The sequence below is a fragment of the Neomonachus schauinslandi genome, chromosome X (genome assembly GCF_002201575.2).
Source record: "Neomonachus schauinslandi chromosome X, ASM220157v2, whole genome shotgun sequence".
Lineage (NCBI taxonomy): Eukaryota > Metazoa > Chordata > Mammalia > Carnivora > Phocidae > Neomonachus > Neomonachus schauinslandi.
In genome coordinates, this window is record NC_058419.1 from 88357402 (window position 1) to 88382465 (window position 25064).

A 25064-nucleotide genomic window follows, 5' to 3' on the forward strand; every position below is an offset into this window, starting at 1 on the left:
CTTAACTGACTGAGCCACCCAGGCACCCCGGTCTTTGTCTTTTATGAACTTGATATTTTTGAAGAGTATTGATCAGTTATTTTGTAGAATATCCCTCAGTTTGGAGTTGTCTCATGTTTTCTCCTGGTTGGACTAAGATTATGCATTTTTGGTGAGAATGCTACAGAAATGACGTGCCCTTCTTAGGGCATCATATCAAGGGGCTCATGATGGCAAAATGTCTTCCTACTGGTAATATTGGCCTTGATCGCTTGATTAAGGCAGTGTTTGCCAGATTTCTCCCTTGTAAGGTTACTCATCTTTCCTTTTGTAGTGAATGAATACCTTGAGAGAGATGATTTGCGACTATGCAGATCCTGCTTTTCTTCAAACTTTCACCACTAATTTTAGCATCCAGTAACCAGAAATTTTAGGGTAGTTTTGATTTTACCCCTCTGGGTTGGCTTATAAACTGCACTTAATTTTATCTTAATTTTGATGTTAATTTATTGCCTTGGAGCTTTCCACCGTAAGTGGGTAAAATAAATTTATACTCTGAATTTTTATTTGGCTTTGAGTTCTGCAAGATAACTTTTTTGGGGGGAGGGTGCTCAGAGACTCAGCAGAGAAAAGGTCCATTGTCATCTCTCTAGGCCAACGGGCAGAGTTTATTAATCCTCCTCTCACTTCAACTGAAGCCCTTTACAGTCCTAGCTTTGTGCCTAGGTTTTGTTTGTAGGTGTTCCAAATTGTTATCCTCCTTGGCCAGAGACCTTGCCTCTTGTGCCTGAATGAGCATTAAAATCCAGGCTCTTACCTGTTAATAGTGTTTGATTCTCGCCTCCCCCATGTGGTACCTTATTAGCTTGTACTACACCTTCCCCTCTGGCTGTCAGCTACCTCTTTGCCTTGGTACCTGCTACATTTTCTCTCCTTTTTCACAAGCTCAGCCAGGAGTTTGAGTTTTAATTGCTGCCTCGTCTACCATTTTGCCACACACAAACTCTCTGCCATGCCATATGGACCCTCTAAAATTACACTAGAGAAAATACTGACTAGACACATTATGATTAATACCTGTGCTGAAGTGGATTTGGCTTTGCTCATATAGACCTAGTTAAAATCTACTCCACTATTTAAAAATCTTAATAACTCTCAGGCTTTTCTCTTTCTATTTTGGAAGCATATCCATTCTTATAGCCTTGAGTTTTATGGGATGCTAGAAAAAATTCTTGGCATTTTAGAATAAATAAACCATATAATGTTGTGCCAAAACAGATAGACTATTTCTTATGTTTCTAAAGAGTGGAAAAAGGACCAACTCTTTTTCTGAGGTTTTATATATACATATATTTATACTGTGTTTCTTTTATTTCTTTTTCCATGATTATATTCTTGTGGGAGTGGGTAAATCATTAACAGTGAAATGACTGTTTCATCCAAAATTCAGTGTTCTAATGGTCTCTTTTCTAAACGAAGTTTCTATGAATAAAAAGCACGGCAGCTATGTGGCCATCTAGTTGGTAACAAATGACAAGGTTAGTGCCACCCAAGCTTTCTTCTTTAATTAGGGTCCAAATTTTGTTTTAAAAAAGAACAGTAACAAAATGCTAATTTTTTGTTCTGCAGAGGGAGAATTGGGATGTCAAAATTACGGTAAACTGAGAGAATACTGCAGAGCAGGGAAGGAATGACCCTTGGGCCCCCATAGGGCATGCCCTGCCCTGGCCATTTTTTATTCGAGTAAATTTTGCAACCCCACGGCCTGGGTATGGAAGGCTTGCTTCAGTGTAGTATTTAACTACGTCCATTTATCATTCATTCATTCAACAAACATATGTTAGGCACCTAGTCTGTGCCAGGCCCCGTGGTGGGTGAGGGAGGTTCAGAGGTCAGTGAGCTGCCCTGGGAGAATGCCAGTCTCGTCTCTGAACCTCTGTCACCCACCATGGAACCTGGCACTGCTGTTTCTGGGCTGCCCATTCTGGGTCATTCTCTTCCCATACCATTTTGGAGGGAGGGACCTGTCCTTTGATGTCCAGCTTTCTCCCACCCCTGAAGACATGGTTCCGATTATTGTTCTTCTCTTACGATGTTTCCGACCACCCCAGCTCACAGTGACCCCTGCCTCTTTGACCTCATTGCATTTCTGGCCAGGGCCACACAGCACATCTTTTTCTTCCCTCACGCACATGAGTTGAAGAATCAGTGACTGAGTGAATTTATGAACAAAAGCAGTGCCCTTTGTTTGGATTCAGTTTTCACTCAGTAGTTAATATCCTCTTAAAAGGGTATTCCTAGACTGATGTTGGCCTTTCTCGATGGACAGTTCATTCTACCACCTCCTAATAATTATAATGATACCTAATACTTACACGCTGCTTCCCACACGACAGGTGCTGTACTAAATGCTTTCTGTGTGACTCGTCCAATCCTCACAGCAGCCCTAAAAAGTAGATACTATTATTATTTTCATTTTGCAGATGAGGCAACTGGGACACAGAGACTTAAAGAGCCTGCCCGACACAGCTTATTACCTTGCAGGGCTGGGATTTGCACCAGGCGGTCTAGCAGTTTTGTCCGGAGTTAAGATTTAGAGTAAAACTAGCTAAGTGCGACTCCCTGTTCTGCCTCTCTAATGCCTTATGGTCCTCACCTGTGAGTTGACAATAATTCAAGAGATTACTGCGTGGGCTGAATGAGTTAAAGATATACGAAACACCAAGCCAGGAAATACACAGGGACATCAGATCCATCCACTTCCCCTCACCGCTGGCCACGTGACCTTCCATGTTCTGGGCCTGGAAAGCATGTGTGTGCCCCTGGATCACCCAGCAGCTGGCTCTCACCAACCTTGAGATCTTTGCTCTCACTCATTGAAATCTTTTGCCTTGCTTCTACCTTTTCTGGAGGGCTCTCCTCCAGAATGGGGGCGATGGGGGTGGGATTAAAAAAAACTTCCTGGGTATATACCCCTTTGGTTTTTTTCTTCCATTGTATGTGGTTTTATACTTATTTATATTTTGTCTTGCTTCAGAAATGGATTTAAGGTGAGTCACTCAGCTGCAAACAATTCTTTTTTTAAAGATTTTATGTATTTATTTATTTATTTGACAGACAGCGAGAGAGGGAACACAAGCAGGGGGAGTGGGAGAGGGAGAAGCAGGCTTCCTGCCGAGCAGGGAGCCCGATGCTGGGCTCGATCCCAGGACCCTGGGATCATGACCTGAGCCTAAGGCAGACGCCTAACGACTGAGCCACCCAGGTGCCCCAGCTGCAGACAATTCTGTAACATAACATGGATATACATAGAATAAAAGTGAGAGAAAACAATAAAAGTAGGAGAACTGTGGATCCCTAGGGTAGGATTGATACATGGAGCATATTTACAGACTCTCAAGTCCTGGGCATTTACTAGAGGTCAGCCACAGGCTGGCTCTGACCTTCTTTTTCTTTCTTTTTAAAGATTTTATTTATTTGCCAGAGAGAGAACGTGTGCACAAGCAAGGGGAGTAGCAGAGGGAGAGGGAGAAGCAGGCTCTCCACTGAGCAGGGAGCTCGATGCGGGGCTCGATCCCAGGACCCTGGGATCATGACCTGAGCCGAAGGCAGCTGCTTAAGGACAGAGCAACCCGGGTGCCCCTGGCTCTGACCTTCTTAGAGGCTGTCACCAAATGTGAGACCACAGCTTCCCTGTTTGGTTTTCTCTTGACTGACTGCCTGCTCAATTTTCCTTTATTTATTTATTTTTATAAGTCGAAATGTCAAACTCTGATCAGATTAACATATTTGATTTTTTATTTAGAGCCACAGAGGCTTTATCAACATATGGATTTCTTGTATTACTTTGAAAACCGCTATATTTAGGCCTGATGTTCTATGGTTACACGCTAGGATCCGTTACATAATTTAAGCACGGGGTGTTTAAAACAAGAAGCCGGGAACAAGGTCTCATTATATTATCTGGATTAAAAATGATTTCTCACTGACGTGGCAAAGTTTAAAAGTTCTAGCCACTGTCAAAGTGTAGGTGGGTGGATCGCCTAGGTTGGATCCGTGGCTTCTGATTCAGATAAGTGATTTAATTTTCATCCCAGTGCTGCCTCTCCCAAGCTCAGGATTCTTCGTAGAAGACCAAAACAAATCCCGAAATAGGCCTCTGCAATATGTAGGAAATATTTCGACTTCGTATTTGGATAAAGAAGTAAATCATTGTGTTCATTAATGTACTTCTCCTTCTTTCTTTTCGGATTTACTTCTTGGCATAAGAGATCAGTTGCCTTAATGAGAATCTGTCAATTGAGCATAAGCCAGAGAGTCTACCCCAAGGCCTTTAGGTGACTAAGTGGTCCTAGGGAAGGGCCACTGTTAAAGATGTGCAGATTGTGACCTGCACAACTCTGGGGACACCAAGCATGGAGAGCCTCTTTTGGAGTTCCTCTGTCAGTGGTCGGGGTATTGGGACAATGCTCCCAGCTTTTACTCTGCCACTTAGCCTCTTCTTTCCCTATCAACCCCCCACCCAAATTTCGCTTCTTGGTCTCCAAATCAAAAGCTTGTCTTCCTCCTCTTCTCCCTTCTTTCTTCCTTCCCTCTTTTCATGTTGACTTGGGCACGTTTATTGAGGGTAGATATGATTGGATCCCTCCTTTCTTTTTTTTTTTTTAAGATTTTTTTATTTATTCATTTATTTGAGAGAGTGAGAGAGAGAGAGAGAGCACATGAGAGGGGAGAAGGTCAGAGGGAGAAGCAGACCCCCTGCCGAGCAGGGAGCCCGATGCGGGACTCGATCCAGGGACTCCAGGATCATGACCTGAGCCGAAGGCAGTCGCTTAACCAACTGAGCCACCCAGGCGCCCTGGATCCCTCCTTTCTTTCATGGCCCCCCCCCCCCCCCCACTGATACACACATGCCCTATATGTGACAGAGTCTATAGAATTTGGTGAAGCACAACCACACACCAAATACCCAGAATGTTCTAGAAGCCATGCGGATTCCAAAAGTGCTTTATCATAAAATTGGTTTTTGTTTAACTATTTTTAGGAGATAGTTATAGTCACAACCAGATGTATGATGGTCTCAGCAAGAGCAGACCATTTTGAGCAGCGAACACACCAAAATAGGGAAAGAGTTGTATTAAAAGGTACAAAACACATTTTTTTTTCTGAATTAAAAATTAAATGGGAGACAGTCATAGAAGACTGGACACTGCAGAAAACTCCATAGTAAACCAGAGAACTAGCTTTAGAAATACTCCCAAGCAGTGCAAAGTAAGAAAGGGATAGAGGATGGAAAAAAGAGCAGGATTGGAGGAAAGGAGGGAACTAAAGAAAGGGAACTAAAGAAATAATCAAAGATAATTGTTTAAGAGAAATCCTTTTCTAAGCTAAAAAAAAAAAGTGTCTGGAAATTGAGAGAATTCACTCTGTTTCAAGCAAAATACATGAGAAGAGATCACTAAATACCCCTTGGTAAAAATCTAAAGGTCATATATAAGGAAAGAATCTCATAAAGAACATCAAAGCAAAACATAAGCAAAGCTTAAAAAACACCACCACCACCAGAACCAATGACCTAAAACGCAAAAAGATAGGGCCTCAGGTAACAGAATGAACAGACAATGGAAAAAATCTTCAGTGCTTTGGGAGTAAATAAATTGGGCACTGGTTGTTTGTTGTACATGGCGACAATAGAAATGTTTTTAAACCTTCAAGAAAATGAAACATAGTTTTACTCAAAGCAAATTGCTTTGAGTAAAAAAAAATTAACTCAAAGTAATACATTACCTTAATACATTACCCGAGAACATGAAGAAAAAATCAAAATTCGGAACTCAAGGAGGACATCTTATCTTAACAAATTGGAATAGCACTGGACCCCAAAACAAGTTTCTCACACACACACACACAAACACACACACGATTATACATCCCAACTCCAAGGTCAAATGTTATTTCAAGAGGTGAATGATACTGTTACAGAAATTTGAAAAGATGATGACATCGATTATGCCACAGACAAAATAGCCAAGTCTCAGCAAGAGAGTGGGGAAACGAAGGGCTGAATTCTTCACATTCCATCTTGAGAGTACAATCTTATATTTCATCCTTATCTTTGAAACTTAGGTAGATCTAAGTTTAAAATATTTTAGGGCAATTTCAACTTCACCAAGATAGAATGGTAGAATCTAATCATCATTGCACGATGTGTATGTATATGAAGTCATCATGTTGTACACCTTGAATACATACAGTTTTGTTTTTAATTATACCTCAATAAAGCTGGGAGAAAAAAGGAATTCTGGGGAGTGGGACCAGAGATTGGGGCAGTGAGGAGATTCATTATAGAACTTCTTATACTTTTTGAATTTGTACCATGACACATTCATCTTCTGATAGTAAAACCTATTTTTAAGGAAAAAAATACAGACAAGTATAGTGTTCCTTTTTAGAAAAAAAATTTGCAGAACTGAAGAGCAAAGTTAGTATGGTCTTTATTGCAAAAGACAAGTAGCAACCGAAGTTAATAGTAATGATACGTGAAAAACTGAAACTACAAAACAAGATGACAGGGAAAATAAGTCCTAGGAGAAGTCTTGACCATCCGTGTAAACTCCCTGATCACCCTTGAAACCGTTAACGACATTTCCACCTGCCCAAGGTTGGCATATGATCACACCTCTTTTTTACTTTCCCATTTAATTTCTTGAGGTCTCATGGGCCATATTACCAGGAATTCCTCTTGAGGAATGAGCAGTATATTCCCCCTGAGACCTCTTCTCTATCCCTTCCCCCTTGGTTGTCCAGGAACCCCAGGAGGGTTACTTTGTCCAAGGAGGATTAGACCACTGTCAAACACCATGGCTGTGGCTCCTTGCTGTCACAAGGCTGGTGTGGGAGACCGTTCTGCCAGGCTGATGGATGCCATTTAGCCAGGCAGAAAGTCAAAGGTTCAGTTTTGCTTCTATTTTAAGTTGGGAGAGACATGATCAGGTCTATAAAGCCAAAGGGAAAGGACCAATAGGGGCCAAGAAAGCGAAGACACAGATGACAAACTGGACAATTGATGGATCGATCAGTGGGCAGCTAAGGATGAAGAAGCAGTTAAGGACGGGTCAAGACTTAGGTATGACTTTCGCCATTTCCTCCAATGGATGTTTCAGACTTACTCACTTTTAAGCTCTTAACTTCACCATTTCCCTCCCACTCATGGTAGAAAACCTCATCTCCAGGTTAACAGAGGATGTAGAGGTCCCTCCCGAGATACAGACCTCCCCCATGTCCCTGCATCCACAACTTGCCATTCTTCCTTTTTCATCTCAGTAGAAAAGGTGTCCCCACTGCTGTCCAAAGCTAGCTTCCATGATGGCCTTGTCTCAACAAGGGACCTGGAACCCATCCTTGGCTCCATCCTCTAGCCCCATTCCCTCTGCCCCAGCAGCCCTCACTGGTGTGCTTACCCTCACGTTGCTTTCTGAGTGTTCTAACTTCCAACTCTCTGTTTGTATTGCTCTCTTGCTCAATTCTCAGGAGACTCCCTTCACTTGCAGAAGAAAACCCAGATGCCCTAACATGGCTCCTCATGTGCCTTTCACGATTGGACCCCACCTGCCAACTCTCTAACTTATCTCTTGTTTCACTTCCCTACGTTCTAGTTATCCTAAGAATCCTGGCCATCTGGGTTCAAATTTTGGTTTCACCACTTACGAGCTGTGTGCCCTTGGGCAATTTGCTAAAGCTCTCTGGGTCTTAGTTCCTCATCTGTAAAATGAGGATAATCAGGGGCATCTGGGTGGCTCATCAATTAAGCATCTGCCTTCGGCTCAGGTCATGATCTCAGGGTCCTGGGATGGAGCCCCAAGTAGGGCTCCCTGAATCTGCTTCTTCCTCTCCCTCTGCCCCTCCCCCCCACTTTTGCTCTCTCAAATGAAGAAATAAATAAATCATCTTTAAAAAAATGGGGATAATCAAAGTTCCTGCTTAAAGGGCTGCTGTGGGAGAGATGAGTTCCTGCTTATGAAGTAGTTGGATTAATGAACACCTTCATGCATGAACATGAATATAAAGTTAACCACCTTACCCAATCTGACAACACAGTTCAGTAGAACCATCTGAACACTAGCACTAAGCCCTTGGTAAATGTGAGCTCCTGTTATTGATAGTTTGTACAGCTCCTCAGATGTACCATCCTCTTGTTCTCCTTGAATCTTTAAGGATACCGTTCTTTCTCCCATTCCTCCAACCTCCTTCCCCTCCTTGCCCTACCTCTCCGACTGGTAAATTGTCATTCATCTTCAGGCTCTGCTCCATTACCACCTCTGTTATGAAGCCTTCCTGATTTTCCCCTACATGTATATACATGCCAGACTGGATGTGGGGGTACTCTCTCTAAGCTTCTAGACATATCTTTATTGCAGCCCCCCCCCCTTTTTTTTTTACTTTGTTAACTTGGTTTTCCTTTTGGTTGGTGGCGAACTCTTGGGTGCAGTCATTGAGGGCTGGGGATCGAATCTAGTCCATTCCTGTCTTATTCTCTATCAGTTGATGTTGCCCAGCCTGGAGTAAGTACTCAATTAGTACTTATTAATCGAGTGAATGAATGAATCCATAGATAAGGACATGTTCACACAGAACACAATAGAAGATAGACAATTTCTTAGCAAATAAGAGATGGTCAAGTTTATTAGTAATCAAATCATTGTTAATTAAACTGAGACATCATTTTTACCTGTGAGATTAGGGAACACTTTTAAAAATGATAATATCTATTCTCGTGGACTCTCTCTCATTGCTGGTAGGAGGATAAAAGCAACTTAACGCCGTGCATCAAGATTTTTAAAAATGTCCTTTTTTTTTTTCTGCCTACCTGATTGAACTTCTGGGACACTATCCAAAGGAAATTATTTTATATTATTTACATATTTATTTATATTTTTAAACAAAAAAATTTATTTTAGAGGTCAACTAAAAAATGTATGAGGAGGATACATAGTTTTTCAAAATTATTTTGTGTGTAAGCAAGCACCCCCCAAAAAAAAGATCACTGCTTCTGTCTTTCAGTATTGCTCTGGTGCCCATTCCGTACCCTATACCACAAGTCAGCCAGTCTCTTCCTTCCTCTGTGGTCAAAGGAAATCATTTTAAATACCGATAAATGTTTACACATGAAGATGTTCATTATGACATTACTTGTATAAAAATTTGAGAAAAGCCCCCAAAATATCCAATAAAAGGATGGTTTAGCATTTTTGTTTCAGAAGAGTATGTGCTAACAGGAAATGTGTTAGTTAAATGAAAAAAAGCAGGCCATAAAATATGTTCACAGATATTAAGAAAACGAAAAGGCAATTAAATACCCATGCATAGAAAAGAGACTGCAGTATACCAAAATGTTTAATTACTTGGTGGTTATGTTTGGGAATGGGAATGTGTATGGCTTTTTTTCTTGCTTTTATTATTAACCAAATTCTCTATATTTAGACATGTGTTCCTTTTATAATGGAGTACAGCCAATAATTCTATATTTTAGGGTGTGTGTTCAGGAAGAATTAGGACTGATTATATTTTATTTGATATGTCTTTGATATTAGTAAGTCTTGAATTACTAAATTGATTATAAACACCTGGAGGGCACAGACCTAGTCTTGTTGAGCCCATTGTTTGTTTGATCAGTAAATACCTGTGGGCTTATATGGGGCGGCCTTCCAAGTAAGGTCCTTGCCCCCCCCACCCCCCACCCCATTGTCCCAGGGCCCAGGATGGCCTCTAAAACATCTGGCAATCAGTGAGAAAGAGTTAAAAACAACAAGCCAAACAAGTGAGGTTGGCTTGAAGACAAACATAGGATGCGTGTTAGCCAGAAGGAAGGTGCTAGAAAATGAGTAGCTTTGCTTATAAATGAAATGAATATTCATGCCTTTCTGCCCACATTGCAAGTTAATCAACATCATCCACGCTTTTCATTTGCCTCTACCAAAAAATCTTGACATACTTTAAAAAACAAAAAAACCCCAAAAAACACTGTTGTCCTAGTCTCTTTAAATGTTAATTGAATGGTATTGTACCAACTTGTAGAAGAATGATAGAGGAGTGGCTTTTAAGGGTTTCTCAAATTGCACCTCTATGAGGAATACTGTTAATAATACACAGCAATTGCTTTTAACTACATGAGAATATCTCATTTTTTGTTTGGCTACACTTAAACAGCCCCAGAATTGAGTGTACCTAGACATACTGGATTTCAAACTAAATAAATCAAAATTACCATGTACATTCCACTACATGTCAAAACAGGAAAAGCCATAGTATTTGATGTGAAATGAAGATTAGAACAGCAATACAGAGAAAACTAGAAGCCTGCTTACAGTTAGAATAAGAAAACAGGGTCAGTGATTTTCAATGCAGATGTACTTCTCTTGGAGAAAACATATCAAAAAATCAATTTACAACGCAGATGAATTTGGCAGTAATTATGATACTGTCAAAAGATTCTTTAGTTTCCAGAGGACTTATTTCAGAGTCCACTGTGCTTGCTTGTCATTAAGAACTTGACAGGAATCAGAGGAATTTAAACCTAAGGTGTTAGATGCCATTGCCAATTTAAAAAATGACTAAAAGGAGGATAGAGCGTCTTTATATTAACAGAGAATAAAAGGGGGAAGCTAATTTGATTTCTAAGAATTAAGCATTTGTGCAGCTTCTCAAATATATACATTATCTAAAGACAGGCACACCTGGAGCTTATTTACTTTATCACTTCAGACTTAGTCCTGAATATGACTAATTAAAGCATACCATGTTCCTTTTATATTCTGCAGATAAATTCTGACTTTATTTTTTTTTTTTAAAGATTTTGTTTATTTATGTGACAGAGAGAGACACACAGAGAGAGGGAACACAAACAGGGGGAGTGGGAGAGGGTGAAGCAGGCTTCCCGCCGAGCAGGGAGCCCGATGCGGGGTTCAATCCCAGGACCCTGGGATCATGACCTGAGCCGAAGGCAGATGCTTAACGACTGAGCCACCCAGGCGCCCCAAATTCTGTGACTTTAGTCATCAGAAACATTTCACATTTTTCTAAGATAAACTTGCTTAAGAGAAGTAACTCAGTTTAATACAACTTGAAACTATCTCCATTGTGGGATGATGAGAGTAATACAAACTGTTACCATTTATTGGGCATTCATGGTTCCAGGCACTAATGCTAAATGTTTTTTATACCTTGTTAACTTACCCCTCAGTTTTCATTTATTCATCCAACTACTTATTATAGAGCGCTTACTATGTTCCAGGGGCTATTTAAAGTGTTGGGGATTCAGCAGTGAACAAAATAGCCCTGTCCTCTGTGGAGCTTAGGTTCTAGTTGGGGGACAAAGACGATATACAGAATAAGAAAGTAAATGGTATACCAGGTTGGCGTATGATGAATGCTGCTGAGGAAAAGAAAGCGGAGAAGGGGTTAGGGAATGCCAGACTTGTGGAGGGAGGGGTCACGTTTTTTTAAAAAAATGGTCAGAGAAGTCCTCACGGAGAAAATGACACCCAAGCAGATGTGAAGATGCCCTACAGGAGGTGAAGGACCAAACTGTGTAACTGTCTTGGGGAAGAACCTTCTAGGTAGAGGGAGCAGCAAGTGTGGAGATCCTAAAGCTGGAATGTACCTGGCTTGTTTGAGGAAAAGCACGAGTGCAGTATGGCAGGTACAGAGGGAAAGAGGGGATGAGGCCCAAGAGATCAAAAGGGGGACATCCCGTCAGACATCACATCATGAGACTTTGGGGTTCTACTTCAGGAGAGATGGCAAGCGCTCAGAGGGTGTGAAAGAGAGGCATGACATGACCAACAAAACAAATGGTCTTGTCCAGTTTCACAGGTAAGGAACAGAGCTTCGGAGAAGTTAAGTAATTTACCAAAGTTCCTATTTGTTAGTGAATTAGTGGGGCTGGCATTTTAATCCGGGTCTATGTAATTCAAAAGCTCATACTTTTCCCACTAAACCACATCGCCTCCCAATTGCAAAGAGGTTTACAACCCAGCCTGGAGTAGGTGATTTTCTTAGTCTGGGCTTGACCTCGTGTTTCCCTTTTCTTTGGAGTTCTTTGGCTTCTCTGGCAAGGCCACCATGTCACACAACTCCAAGGGACACCATTCATACCATAAGTCCATAAATATACTCCCTGGAGTACTGTCCATCTGGGCAGTGTCCAGACGAAGTGGCCATATATCATGACCTTGTTCTTCAGTGAGAACATAAATAGCCTGGTAGCAAAATCCGTTTGCTCAGACATTTGTCCTGGCCCCACTTTGATGCATCTTACCATCTCTCCTTCCTCTGACACATACTCTACGAGCTGTCTCTACCACCCTCTACTCACTGTCTGGCAACACACCGGTCCAACAGTATGGTAGGCTGGGATATCAGTGATGGAAAGGCAGGGTTTTCTGCTCTGCATGGGCAGCTTAGGCCCCCAATTTATAGAAAACCTGAGGGAGTGTAGGATGTGAGCAGGTATGCCTGGCTTCTGATTAGTAAATTGTCATCAGAATTGCTACTTGGTTTAACTTAGGCTCAACCAGATTTTCTTGTAAGCCTTAGAGCCCAAAGCTTCAATTCTTGAGCCCTTGTTTACGTTGAAGCTAATTTTTTTTAGTTGTTAGGAAAGTTCTTGCTTAGACTTTACCGATTCAATGTGTAAGAAAATACCCTGAGATTCAGAGCTTTAAAATGAAATTTTTATTCATTGTTACTTGAGTGGGTGACTTTAATGGAATTATATCTTGTAAAACTGCTTAGCATTTCATGTTTCAGAGTTCTGCGTGGTTACTTCAATACCCTAGAGCAGTTTGGTGCTCTCTCTCTTTCTTTTCTTTTCTTTTTTTTTTGACTCTTAACGACTTTAATTACAAAAACTGAGAGAAAATCATGGCAGCATCCCTTATAAGATTGACTAAATAATACTGTGATGATCCATATAAAATATTATTGCCAGGAACATAGTACAATGTTGAGTAAAGGCAAAGATGATTGCCATTTTGAGTTTTTACAATTAGCGCTAGTAATCACAGAACACCAGATCAATACCATGAAAGTTCCTTTTTAAAATGAATTTTCATTTCCCTTAAATGAAGGAGTGGGAAGCACCAAGAGCAGACTTTGCTCTCAGATCATATTTCAGCTTCACTCCGAAGGTTTAAGTGAGGAAGGGCTATGGTGATGGAAGTTGGATCTTTGTTTTCGTGGCAGCTGCTAGCAAAACAGAATATGCAGACAACCGTTTGGTGGGTCCTCAGTAGGTTAAATATAGAATTCCTAAGTGACCCAGCAGTTTTCCTCCTGGGTAGATATACCCCCAAAATCGAAAACAGGCATTCAAACTAAAACTTGGACATGAATGTTCACAGTAGCTCTAGTCACAAGAGCACAAAGGTGGAAACAACCCAAATGTGCATTGATGCATGAATGGATATACAAAATGTGGTACATTCATACAATGGTATATTATTCAGCCCCAAAAAGGAATGAAGTACTGATACATGCTACAACAGGAATGTGAACATGAAAACATTAGGCCAAGCAGGAAAAGCCAGACACGAAAGACAATACTCCATGATTCCATTTCTACGAAATATCCAGAACTGGCCAGTCTGCAGAGATGGAAAACAGATTAGTTGTTGCCAGGTGGGGAGAGGGCAGGGAGGAAGGAAGAAAGCAGAGTGACTAGCTTCTTCAAGGTGATGAAAATGTTTTGGAAGAGACAGACGTGGTGGTTGCCCAACGTTGTGAATGTGCTAAATGCCACCAGTGGTGCATTGTATGTTCTGGGTGTTTTACCACAATCCAAAAAAAGGCAGGGTGAGAAGACCCTCATTCTTGGTGAAGCCCATTCAAGTTTGACTGGGTGGGTTGAATCCTAAAGAAGGGGCATGTGGCAAAGGCAGGGCAAAGTAATGGCGGCCACTTGAGCTCTGCAGGACAAGTCTTGCCCTTCCTGGTTGGGATCCGCAGTCCTGGGACCCTGCCTCAGGTGGGGACAATGGGCACATCGGCCACACCAGCATCCGCTCCAGGGCCCCTGGCATCCAGCATTACCAGGGGCAGTTGTAAGTCTGGGGCAGCTTGTTTGAAACCCTCATGTAAAGACTTTGGAACCGGTGGGATACTGAGTTGTTTAAAACCCAAGCTTGCAGAGAGCCAGCCGATAGAAATTTTAATTGCAGTGAGGCCAGGACAATTTCAGGTTATCCAATGAAAAGGAAAATAAACTTTTATGACCTGGGGGTGCTAGAATAAGTTTAGTTAAAGGTACATGGAAAGTTTCTAGTTACTGCTGCACACGTTCTTTTCCCTTGTCCTTGGGAGTGTGCCACTTGTCTTTCTTTTCACACTGTTTCTACCCTCAAAAGGAAAAAACTTCCAAATGGGTTTTTTTTTTATGATGATGAAAGTAATATTTGTTTATTACAAAAGTTCAGAAAAAGCAGAAACTCTCATATATACATGTGTGTCTATGTAAAGAAATCTCAGCTATCGGGGATGATGTTGTAGATGTTTTGGCGTATATCCTTCGTCTTTTTTCTAAAGTTTGTATTTAAATTCCAGTTGTTGGGTGCCTGGGTGGCTCAGTCGGTTAAGCGGCTGCCTTCGGCTCAGGTCATGATCCCAGTGTCCTGGCATCAAGTGTCGCATCGGGCTCCCTGAGCTCATTGGGGAGCTTGCTTCTCCCTCTCCCTCTGCCCCTCCCACCTGCTCTCTCTTGCTTGCTCGCTCTTGCTCTCTCTCAAGTAAATAAATAAAATCTTTTTAAAAATTCCAGTTAGTTAACATACAGTATCATAGTAGTTTCAGGTGTACAATAGCGTGATTCAACACTTCTGTACATCACCCACTGCTCATCACGACAAGTGCCCTCCTTAATCCCCATCCCCGGTTTCACCCATGAATATATAGGTACTAGTATTTTCAGTTTCACTGGGATCATACATTTATCCCTATAGCATGGACATCTTTCATACCAGTAAATACCAATCAATAACCTTTTCATGGTTGCATAGCGTTCCATTTTATGCACATGTCATGACTGATTGTTCCATGACCAGTGTTCTAAACGAGCCTGGGGCTTTCCTTGAAGTGGTTCCTCTGTGGTCTCGTAGTCCTCTCTCATGGTTGGTGACTCAGGGTTTCTGAAATGATTTCCTCTTCCTTGTTTGTGCTGATCAATGGTAGTCCTCAAAGCAGAGGTCATGGACAGTAAAGGGAGTAGAGGTCTATAAACAGTCAGCTCTTTTAAAACCCACAGTCTTTAGGCAACTTTCCCTCACTGAGCCCCACTCCATCCACTCATTCTGTCTCCTGTGTCCTAACAGAAGAGAGGACAGAAGAGTAGGCAAGGCCATGGGCTTTGGAGCCAGACTACAGGGGTTCTTAGTCTGGCTTTCGGCATGTTGGGTGTATTCAGTGCCTCCGTTTCTCATCTATAAAATGGGAATAATAATAGTTCCTATCACGGCACCTGGGTGGCTCAGTCGGTTAAGCATCTGCCTTCTGCTCAGGTCATGATCCCAGGGTCCTGGGATCGAGCCCCGCGTCGGGCTCCCTGCTCATCAGGGAGTCCGCTTCTCCCTCTGCTGTTCCCCCTGCTTGCGCTCTCTCTCAAATAAATAAAATCTTTAAAAAAAGTAATAGTCCTTATCCTCTAGGCCAGATGAGATGAACCATGCCAGAAGTCCCTGGCAGCACAGGACCTGGCACCGAGCTTGTACTCCATGAATGGCAAGGGTTATTATTATTACTCAATTCATTCAAGCAGCCCTCCCAGTTTATGGCATTGAGAGCTCATCTGTGTGTGCTGGGATGGCTGTAATAGTTTATAGACTCTGAAAAGCTCAGGTGCCAAAGTGACTTTGCAGTGTTTTCCACACAGTGAGTCCCCAGCTAATATTGTTGATTGATTGTCTGACCCAAACTGACCTGATGCAATTGTGGGGTCCTCTTGGTTGAATTTGGTCTTCCTTTCCCAATTAAAAAATAAATAAATAAATAAAAGCAAAACAAAACAAAAAACCCAGAAACCCTGAGAAGTGGATATAGGTGAAATGCAATTTCTTCAGGTGGGTCAACATCATAGCTGTGGGCTTTCCTACACTCTAAGGAAACTCTTGACTAGGAAAGCTCAGAGATCTTCGATGATGGTGATAATGACAAGAGATACATAAAAGAACTAAAACCCATTATTCCAAAATATCAGTCTGTAGCCAAAGAGCAAATAAAATCTCGTCTTCCATCACTTAGTTGGGATTCTTGGGAACTGAATTGTTCTCAGTAAGTAGATTTTCTAGATGGTGGAAGCTTATTCATGTAACCACTGTAGCAGTTGGCATTTTAACTATTTTGCTGTACTTCTTTCTTACACATGCTGCATGGTTTATCACTTTGATGTAGAGAATACATTGAAAACAATTCTGCCAATTTGTTAGGCTTTGAGGCCTCTTCATTAATATGTCATCGCTGTCATTTGTTTTTCTAGCTCTGCCACATAATTTTAATGCCATTTGCCTTCGAAAGACTCAGACACTGTTCCTCTACAAAGCTCTTCACTTTTTCCTCTCTTCTCTCACTTTTTTCTCACCGGCAGGGTATGTCAGTCTTAGTTTTTACTGCAGCAATGTTCCTAATTGCTTTCTCCAACTCGAAAAGGCTTTTCGAACGTGCTGATTTATAAATTTTATACCCTGGGAAGCCAGAACCCCAAGTCTGTTACTATTCTGTGTAAAGTAAGATTAATAGGCATTGAATGAAATCATGTATTTGGTGACAGGTTTGTTTTTTTTTTGACCATTCAAGGACTTTGAAAGATTTACTTTCTGGTTGCAGGCTGTTACCTGGTAGAAGTTTGACTCTGGGCAAGATGCCATTTTATTTAGAAACTATAGTGCTTAATGGTTTTCCCTTCTAGCCCTGGTGTCTTCCTGCTGCTCATAAGTGAAGTAGCAATGAAATTGAAAAATAGTCACCTGTCCTCTGTGCAGTTGATAAAAGTTTTATAAAATGGAATTTGGATTTTTTAAAAGATTTTATTTATTCATTTGAGACAGAGAGATACAGAGAGAGAGACAGAGCATGAGCAGGGGGAGAGGCAGAGGGAGATGGCAAAGTAGACTCCCTGCTGAGCCGGGAACCTGACACAGGGTTTGATCCCAGGACCTGGAGATCAAGACCGGAGCTGAAGGCAGATGCTTAACCATCTGAGCCACCCAAGCACCCCGGAATTTAGATATTTTTAATAGAAAGAGAGTAAAATATTCTTAGATGTAATTTCACGAGTAATTTCTCATTTTCTTTACAGAGACATAATAATGAGTCTAACTGTTGGGAAACTCACAGACCATGAAGTTATAACCCTTGCACGTCACTACCAGGTGCCCAAGGACACGAGTCCTGATATGAATGTCCTAATTGCACAGGCCCATGAACAGCTCAAGAAGAACACTTTTGAGAATTTTGAAAGACTCATTGCTACTTGTGTATACCAAGATCGAGAAAAGTAAGCTTTTATTTTATCGATTTTAGTAAATCATTTAAGTTTCTGCGGCCCTAAGTAATGAAGGAGTTTATACTTTATCCAACAGGGCAAAAAGAACATTGAGATGTCCCATCATACTTCACTATATAGCAAATGTACTTTAAATCATTTTTGGAAAGTATTTGGGTACCAATATTTCTTAGCGATGGTGAGCTTTGTTTGTTGATGGAATAGGGAAGGTCCTTGTATCTTCAAAAAAATAAGGATGCCCCTTTCCATTTCCTTTTAATTGGCTTCTAGAGGCTTTCAACCGAAACATAGTAAATCCAGATGTTAGAAGGTTTAATTCTGATATGTCTTCTTACATTATTTTAGTGATAACTGGGATTTCTAAATGTGTCTTTTCTAATACAGAAAACAGGAAATTTACAAGTAAACTTTCTATAGAATTTCTTTGAAATTATTTCTTCTTGAAAATAATGAAGCTCAGCATAATCAATTTCTAGTACATATGCCATGTTTCTATTGCACTTTATTAAGTCTTTTGTATAAATTGGAGCCCCATCTTAATACGTTTTGGTGTTCATCTTACCCACAGACCTGATATTGTAGGGGGGAAATATTCACCAGGAGTTAGAAAAGCTTAGTCCTAATTCTAGCCTCTAATTTTGTTACTACGTATCACTGACATTTCTTTGCCCCATGACCCCTCCCATCATCCCCAGACCTGAAGTTTGTACCCAAGTGGCCGGCTGCATACCCTAAATACCTTTAAAGGTCCTACAGTTTATCTTAATGAGGAACATGATTTTTTTTTCCTAATCCATAATACATTGTTGTTGAGTTTTTGTAAAGATGGTATTTTTCCTTGAATCTTTAAGCTTTCCTGAGCCTCCAGAGGCCATATGGCCTGAGCTTTGCATGACCCTGGCCCTGCCTTCCACCCTGGTGGTACCCCTTGCCCAGGGTGAGAAGTGTGACCCTCCTTCACTAAAGGAATACCTCCTGGGAATGATGGGGCTGCTTGATCAGACAGCTCTGAGGTTCTTCCAGATCTGACAAGCTTTAATTCTAGACATAAACATTCTCTCATCATCTTATAAACTCACTGTGAATAAAGCAGCTCACTTTCCTTCCTATTGGTTCTGATTTTGCCTGGTGCCTGGAAGAACACTGGCTGAATGAGAACACTGGACGAGCATTTCTGTGTCCCTGGCAGGCTGGGGAAAATGGCTGTTGAGCCGCTCTGGAGAAAGCATCTGACAAAATCGAGGCGAATGTTAAAGCCCCAGCTGGGGCTTCAAGGTTACAAGGTTTGGGTCCAAGGAAAAGACTAGAAAAACACCCTCGAGTCATACAATACTTGTGTTGGAGGCTCTAGATGCCTGTCAAATTAAGAGATGTTTTCAAATATCAGAACCAGTTTTGACTAGTGGTCAAGAATGCAGATCGATTACTTGGAGCAACACTCGTGGCTGAGCCGTAATATATTGTACTATCACCAACCAAGAGTCTGAATCTTGATGGAAAGGCCTTTGGAAGGACAGAATCTGGTAACTTCTGAAATGGAAAGAGTTGGTGAAATGCAATATGATTGTTTTTCCTTACTGTGAATTCCAATACTGATTTTCATACTCATTTCCATGTGCAGATTTTTAGGACGCATCTGTATTTTCTGTCCTATAGCATGTAATTGTTACTCGAGAGACATAAAATATATAAAGACCTGTTTGCTTTGTTTTAATGCAGAAAAAAAGTATTACCCAGCAAAGACATCAGAAGGCTGTGCAAGTCCTCCAGGTTACCTTTGACTGATGATCTTCTGGGATCCATACTGTCTGGGTAAGCAAGAGCTCCACCCTTCATGGGGTTTTTCCTTCATATTTTTGTTTGGGGGTACTATTCCTGGTTGTGCATCAACCTTTAATTATTCTTGATTTACCCTTGACTGCTTCGATTATATTATTGATGACACACCTCCATTTAAGTGTTACAAAAGGAAAAGTTGGGCATGACTTTGAATGTTAGCCTCTTATGAATTGCTATTTTATCGTTTTAATGTTAAGACACACACACATAGGTATACACAGGTTCTTGGGACAAAACGAAGATGTCCTAACTTCACTGGTTATGAGGGTATTAGATCTAAAATTCAGGGCAGATTTTTCAAAGCAGTAGTTCCTGCTGGCTAAAGACATGCAGGAAGAGGGCCTAGTGTTATTAGCACAGGGCTCTGTCCTACTCGAGCACCAGACGTCAAGTGTGAAGATTATGATGTTGCAAAACGAAAGCACAGTGAACTGCTTTCTAAAACACCTGGCTCTCCTGTTGAACGTTTACTTTTGACTTCCTGGCACCACCCTCGTAGTTACGCAGACTCTGGTCATTTTTTAAGTGTCCTATGGCATTATCCCCAGCCCCACCTCTGACTCACTTATCTTGGTAATTCTGACATTTTGGACTGTGTGCTAGACATTGTCGTCATTGCTCTGAAGACCTCACCTCACTTGCTTTGTGAGAACAACTTTGTGAGTTACAACTATTAGCCTCTTACCTTATCTGAGGATGCTGAGGTTTAGAGAGATGAGGTGTTTTGCCCAAAGTCACACAGTCTTCTAAGAAGAGCTGTGACTTAATCCCTGAACCTTTCAAATGTACATCCCCTCCTTCTAACCATTTTTGAATTACTGTCTACAAATAGCCAGTAGATGAGAATGTCTTGACAATCCTACCTCCTTCCTATTCCTGGCCATCCCCACTATCTCCCCACTTTCCTCTCCATTCCCACTATCTTCACTCTAGTTATGACCCACATTTCTTCTTGACTATTACAGGGCCTCCATGTTGGTCTTTCTTCCACCAGTCTCTAACTGTTTAAATCCGTCTTTACATACAGCAGGTTAATACCCTCCATGAACAAAAATGTCATAGTGCTGCTCTTCCACTCACAAACTTTCTGTAAATCTCTTTGCTCCTTAAGGGAAGACCAAAATCATGAGTTTTGAACGCCATCTCCCCCTTCTCCATTGGGAGGCTTAGGGTTGTCAGTTGGAGCAATTATTCTCAAGCAGGGGCTGGAGTGGGGCGTCCTCATCTGAGACCAAAGGAACAGATAAAACTAAATGCCATGCAGGAGAACTAGGGTCCTTGAAGCATCAGAAGGGGACTCAGGAGGGCCAGATGTGTGCATCGGATTGACCTCAGGTTATTTTCTGGACTATCAGCTCAACTTGCTTTTATTTACTGGCATCAGTGTGAAGGATAAGTAGGTCATCCTGGTGTAAAGGACTTGAGATGAAATAGGCCTAGGACTCCGGTTTCTTCAGTCGTCACATTCCCAAAGCTACATGGGCTATTTATTTAGCAAGCATGAGCAGGGGGAGGGGCAGAGGGAGAGGGAGAGAGAGAATCTTAAGCAGGCTTCAGGCCCAGCGCAGAGCCTGATGCAGGGCTCAATCTCATGACCTTGAGATTATGACATGAGCTGAAATCAAGTCAGATGCTTAACCGACTGAGCCACCCAGGTGCTCCTCCACATGAGCTATTTAACATTTCACATGTATACCTCCTGCTTCCCACTTTTTTTTTTTTTTTTTTGCCTTTTCTCTTGCTGTTTCTTCAGTAGAAAATAGTTTCCAGTTTTCTTCACCTGCTGAAAGCTTGCTTTTCTTCTAAGACCCATTTCAGGTAGCACCCTATCCATGAAGCCCTCTTAGATTTGCTTGGCTGGCAGGGATTATCTCCTCCAAAGGGTTCTCACAACCCTGTGTTTCTCTTTTTGTCTCTTACCTTGTAATGAAGATTCGTGATCCATTCAGATGTAGAGACCTGCTTTCAACCTGTTTGATTTACCACCTATAAACAACCAGTGGGTTGTCAGATCTTCTCAGTTTCACCCCTGACTTGTCTCTTATATTCTTTGAATCCACTTGCAAGCTGTGTGATTTTGTGCAAGATTTTTTTTTTAAAAGATTTATTTGAGAGCGAGAGAGAGAGAGCATGCACACGAGCAGGAGGGGCAGAGGGAGAGGAAGAGAAAATCTCAGGCAGGCTCCCTGCTGAACACAGAGCCTGATGCAGGGCTCGATCCCATGACCCTGAGATCATGACCTGAGCTGAAACCAAGAGTCAGATGCTTAACTGACTCAGCCACCCAGGTGCCCCTTGTGCAAGATTTTTGACCTGCCCAAACCTCAGACTCCTTACCTCTGAAATGACATAATACCTACTTCCTGGCAGTTCTGAGGGTGACTTGAGATAACATATATAAAGTACTCAGTGCAGCACCGGGTACTAAGTGGTGATTGGGGCCTAGGAGAGAAGTTGAAGTCAGGGACGATAGACCACACACTCTGACTTAGAAATGAACTGGAAGAAACTTGTGTCCTATGTAGAGGAAGCCTTGTTTTCAAACAGTTGGATCTGAAAGCGTTTCACACATTAAGCTGTCTCCAGTCAGGAAGCTGCGGATATTTATTAGATTATCTCTTACTGCCCCAGAGATGTGTTGTCCTGGAAAGTCCAGGGATGTGGGAGCCTGGCCTCTGGAGGACCTAGATGTTTCTTCTCTAACACCGAGGCCACCAAGTCATCTTCCTCTCCTTTTCTCAGCAGACTGTTTTGTCTTCGCCTTTACGATTTGACATGAAAGGCAGAAAGACTGTTCTGCGACTCGCTTCGAAGACATCCCAGGCTCCATGCGCATCCGCCTCCAAGCCCAGCTTAGCTTTGTGGAGGTCATCCCTCTGAGTTGCTAAGCAGACTATGTTCAGTCTAACTCTGCCTCTAATTGTGCAGTGACCCTGCTCCTCACTGAGGGGAAACTTCAGACTAGTCAGATTAGAAAATGTCTCATTCCCAGTCCCCTCTCCCTCTAATCTGCCCTGCCACAATTTGGGTCACATGCTTGGTGTTTTGCATCATCTCCACAGATTCCTTTCAAAGACGGCCCTAATTCCTAATGGACCCATCAGCCTGCAGCTTACATTTATGTTCTGCATTCTTATTGTTCCCCACAGACTCCACAGGGCTTTCCAGAGCCTTGACCAGACTCTCTTTCTGCACAGCCCTCCTGTGGCATGTTAAGCCAGAGCCCCTCTGACGTCTGCCATCTCCTGTGAGGCAGGCCCGGAGTCCGTTGTCTCGGGTCTGTGCACGCTCTGCCCAGGGCCAGGGTTACCTGCCACGGGATGCAATGGGACAGCTATGGAGCAGCTGGATAGCCCCGCTGTGTGAATTGAAATCGGGAGACGGGAAACAATATGGCTAAAGAGTGGGCCGGTTCCGGGTGCCTGGGTGGCTCAGTTGGTTAAGCGACTGCCTTCAACTCAGGTCATGATCCCAGGGTCCTGGGATCGAGTCCCGCATCGGGCTCCCTGCTCTGCGGGGAGCCTGCTTCTCCCTCTCCCACTCCCCCTGCTTGTGTTCCCTCTCTCGCTGTCTCTCTCTCTGTCAAATAAATAAAAAAAATCTTTAAAAAAAAAAAAAAAAAGAGTGGGCCGGTTCCTTTCACACCGTGATTGTTACCCACATGTTTTTCCTAGCCCCGCATTTCACTCTGAAGCGTTCCCTCTACTGCATTCCCATTTTTCTTGTGATTCAGTTAGGGTTTTTCCTTGTTAGCACAACTCAAGCTGGGAGCAGGCCTTCAAAACCTTTTCACATCCGGTCACCTGAGCCCCCCACCAGTTTGCGCTGTGGTAGCTGGTATGAACTCACCATACTTACCAGTCCAATTCATTTCGCTAATGCATAGAGCATCAGACTTACATGTTCTAAGTAGTCGTAGTAACGGGTAATACATTAAAGGTCGGACTGACACTCCATATTGACATAGTGCCAAGGGCCCTAGGATATTTTGTAAATCCTTGAACATATTAAAAGGTACCTTCTGGGCGCCTGGGTGGCTCAGTTGGTTAAGCGACTGCCTTCAGCTCAGGTCGTGATCCCGGGGTCCTGGGATCGAGTCCCGCATCAGGCTCCCTGCTCTGCGGGAAGCCTGCTTCTCCCTCTCCCACTCCCCCTGCTTGTGTTCCCTCTCTCACTGTGTCTCTCTCTGTCAAATAAATGAATAAAATCTTTAAAAAGAAAAAAATTTAAAAAAAAAAAAGAAAAAAAAAAGGTACCTTCTAGTTGAGGGTAGGCATGATTCCTTGCTTTTTAAGTGCAGACGCTGAGGTGTAAAAAGGCTCTGTCACTGAGGGAGCATGCTGCAGGCCAAGATGGTTCTCTAACGGAATGAGAACTTCCTACATTGTCCTTATCTGGGCTCCTGGGAATCGGGGCTGTGTCTCGATCTTTGCAGCCCCAGAGACTTGTCCTGTGCTAGTACCCTGGGGGGCAGGGGAGCAAGGAGAAAAACACAGGCTGGACATCCACCAGACCTGCCTCCGAGCTCTGTCAACCCTACTGCCTCCCACCCATGTGATCCTTGTAAATGGACTCAAACCCTCAGAGCCCTCACTTTGGATTTTTAATGTTTGTTTCCTCCGTATCAATAAGTAAGAAATTCTGCTTCTCAAACCATTAGGAAGTGGAGAGTATTCTGAGGTCATTCCATTCCGTGTTCCGTGTGGGACTGGGGAGTAAAGAGGTAGCCTCCTCCCCTAATTGTGGCCTTATGAATCAACACTTGGAACAACTGGAAATCCAAGCACAACTCTTTCCCCAGCAGCTCTGCCCCAAGCTGGCCTTTTACAGCTGGATTTGGGCTCCATGGAATGCCTTAGAACTGGCCTCCCGAGAGAGCTGGTGCCTCCTCCAGAAATATCAGTTAAAATGGAAAAAGTTTACAGGGCTTTCAAATCATCTCATTACACTCTCCCCAGCCTTGCCCCCCTGCCCCCCTCCTCCCAGAGGCATGGTTTGGACTCCGGTGATTTCACCCAACAATACCTGGCAGTGGGGCCGAGGGATAAGGGTCAGGCCATGTGGCTGCTACTGTTGTGGTGTTTGGTGCCCTGGGAAGTCTGCAGAGAGAAGCCCCACCTCCCAGATGCTTCCTATGTTTTCAAACATAAGGTGATTTGTAGTTTTTAAGAAATTAAAAAAAAAAAAATTCCAAACCCATGTGGACCAACAGAGCATCGACCCTGGGTACGATCTGGGTTTGGCTGCTGTGACCTACCTCACCAAGAAGATGTGTGCTGGAATGAGAATTGGAATTTAGAGGCCCGGCTGTCCGGAGATAACCAGAGCTACTCATTCACAACTTGAGCCTTGCCACCTGGTCAGCTCTGAGTTTTTATGACCAGCTGATGCAGTGGCACAGAGCTCTACTTTTTTTTCTCAACTGTCCGGTCTTTAAGAATCTGACCAGGTGTTCAAGTGTGCGCCCCTGGGTTTGCTGGGTAATGCACTGAAACCAAACCCAACCGTGTGAGTCAAAAATGTGTCTTTGCAGGGGCGCCTGGGTGGCTCAGTCGGTTAAGCATCTGACTCTTTGATTTCCGCTCAGGCCAAGGATCTCAGGATCGTGAGATGGAGCCCCAAGTCAGGCTTCATGCTGGGCGTGGAGACTGCTTAAAATTCTCTCTCTCCCTCTGCCCCCCCCCCCCCCCCCCCCCCC

At 42.7% G+C, this 25064-nt stretch overlaps 1 protein-coding gene across 1 annotated transcript in view; it reads left to right on the forward strand.

The window, feature by feature from the left end:
- EFHC2 (EF-hand domain containing 2) overlaps positions 1-25064 on the forward strand; it is a 191353-nt gene that overhangs the window by 142086 nt on the left and 24203 nt on the right. Inside the window, exons 12-13 of the mRNA XM_021681492.1 lie at positions 17321-17518; positions 19247-19339. Of these exons, the coding sequence (XP_021537167.1) occupies positions 17321-17518; positions 19247-19339 (291 nt within the window). The remainder of the gene's footprint in view (positions 1-17320; positions 17519-19246; positions 19340-25064) is intronic.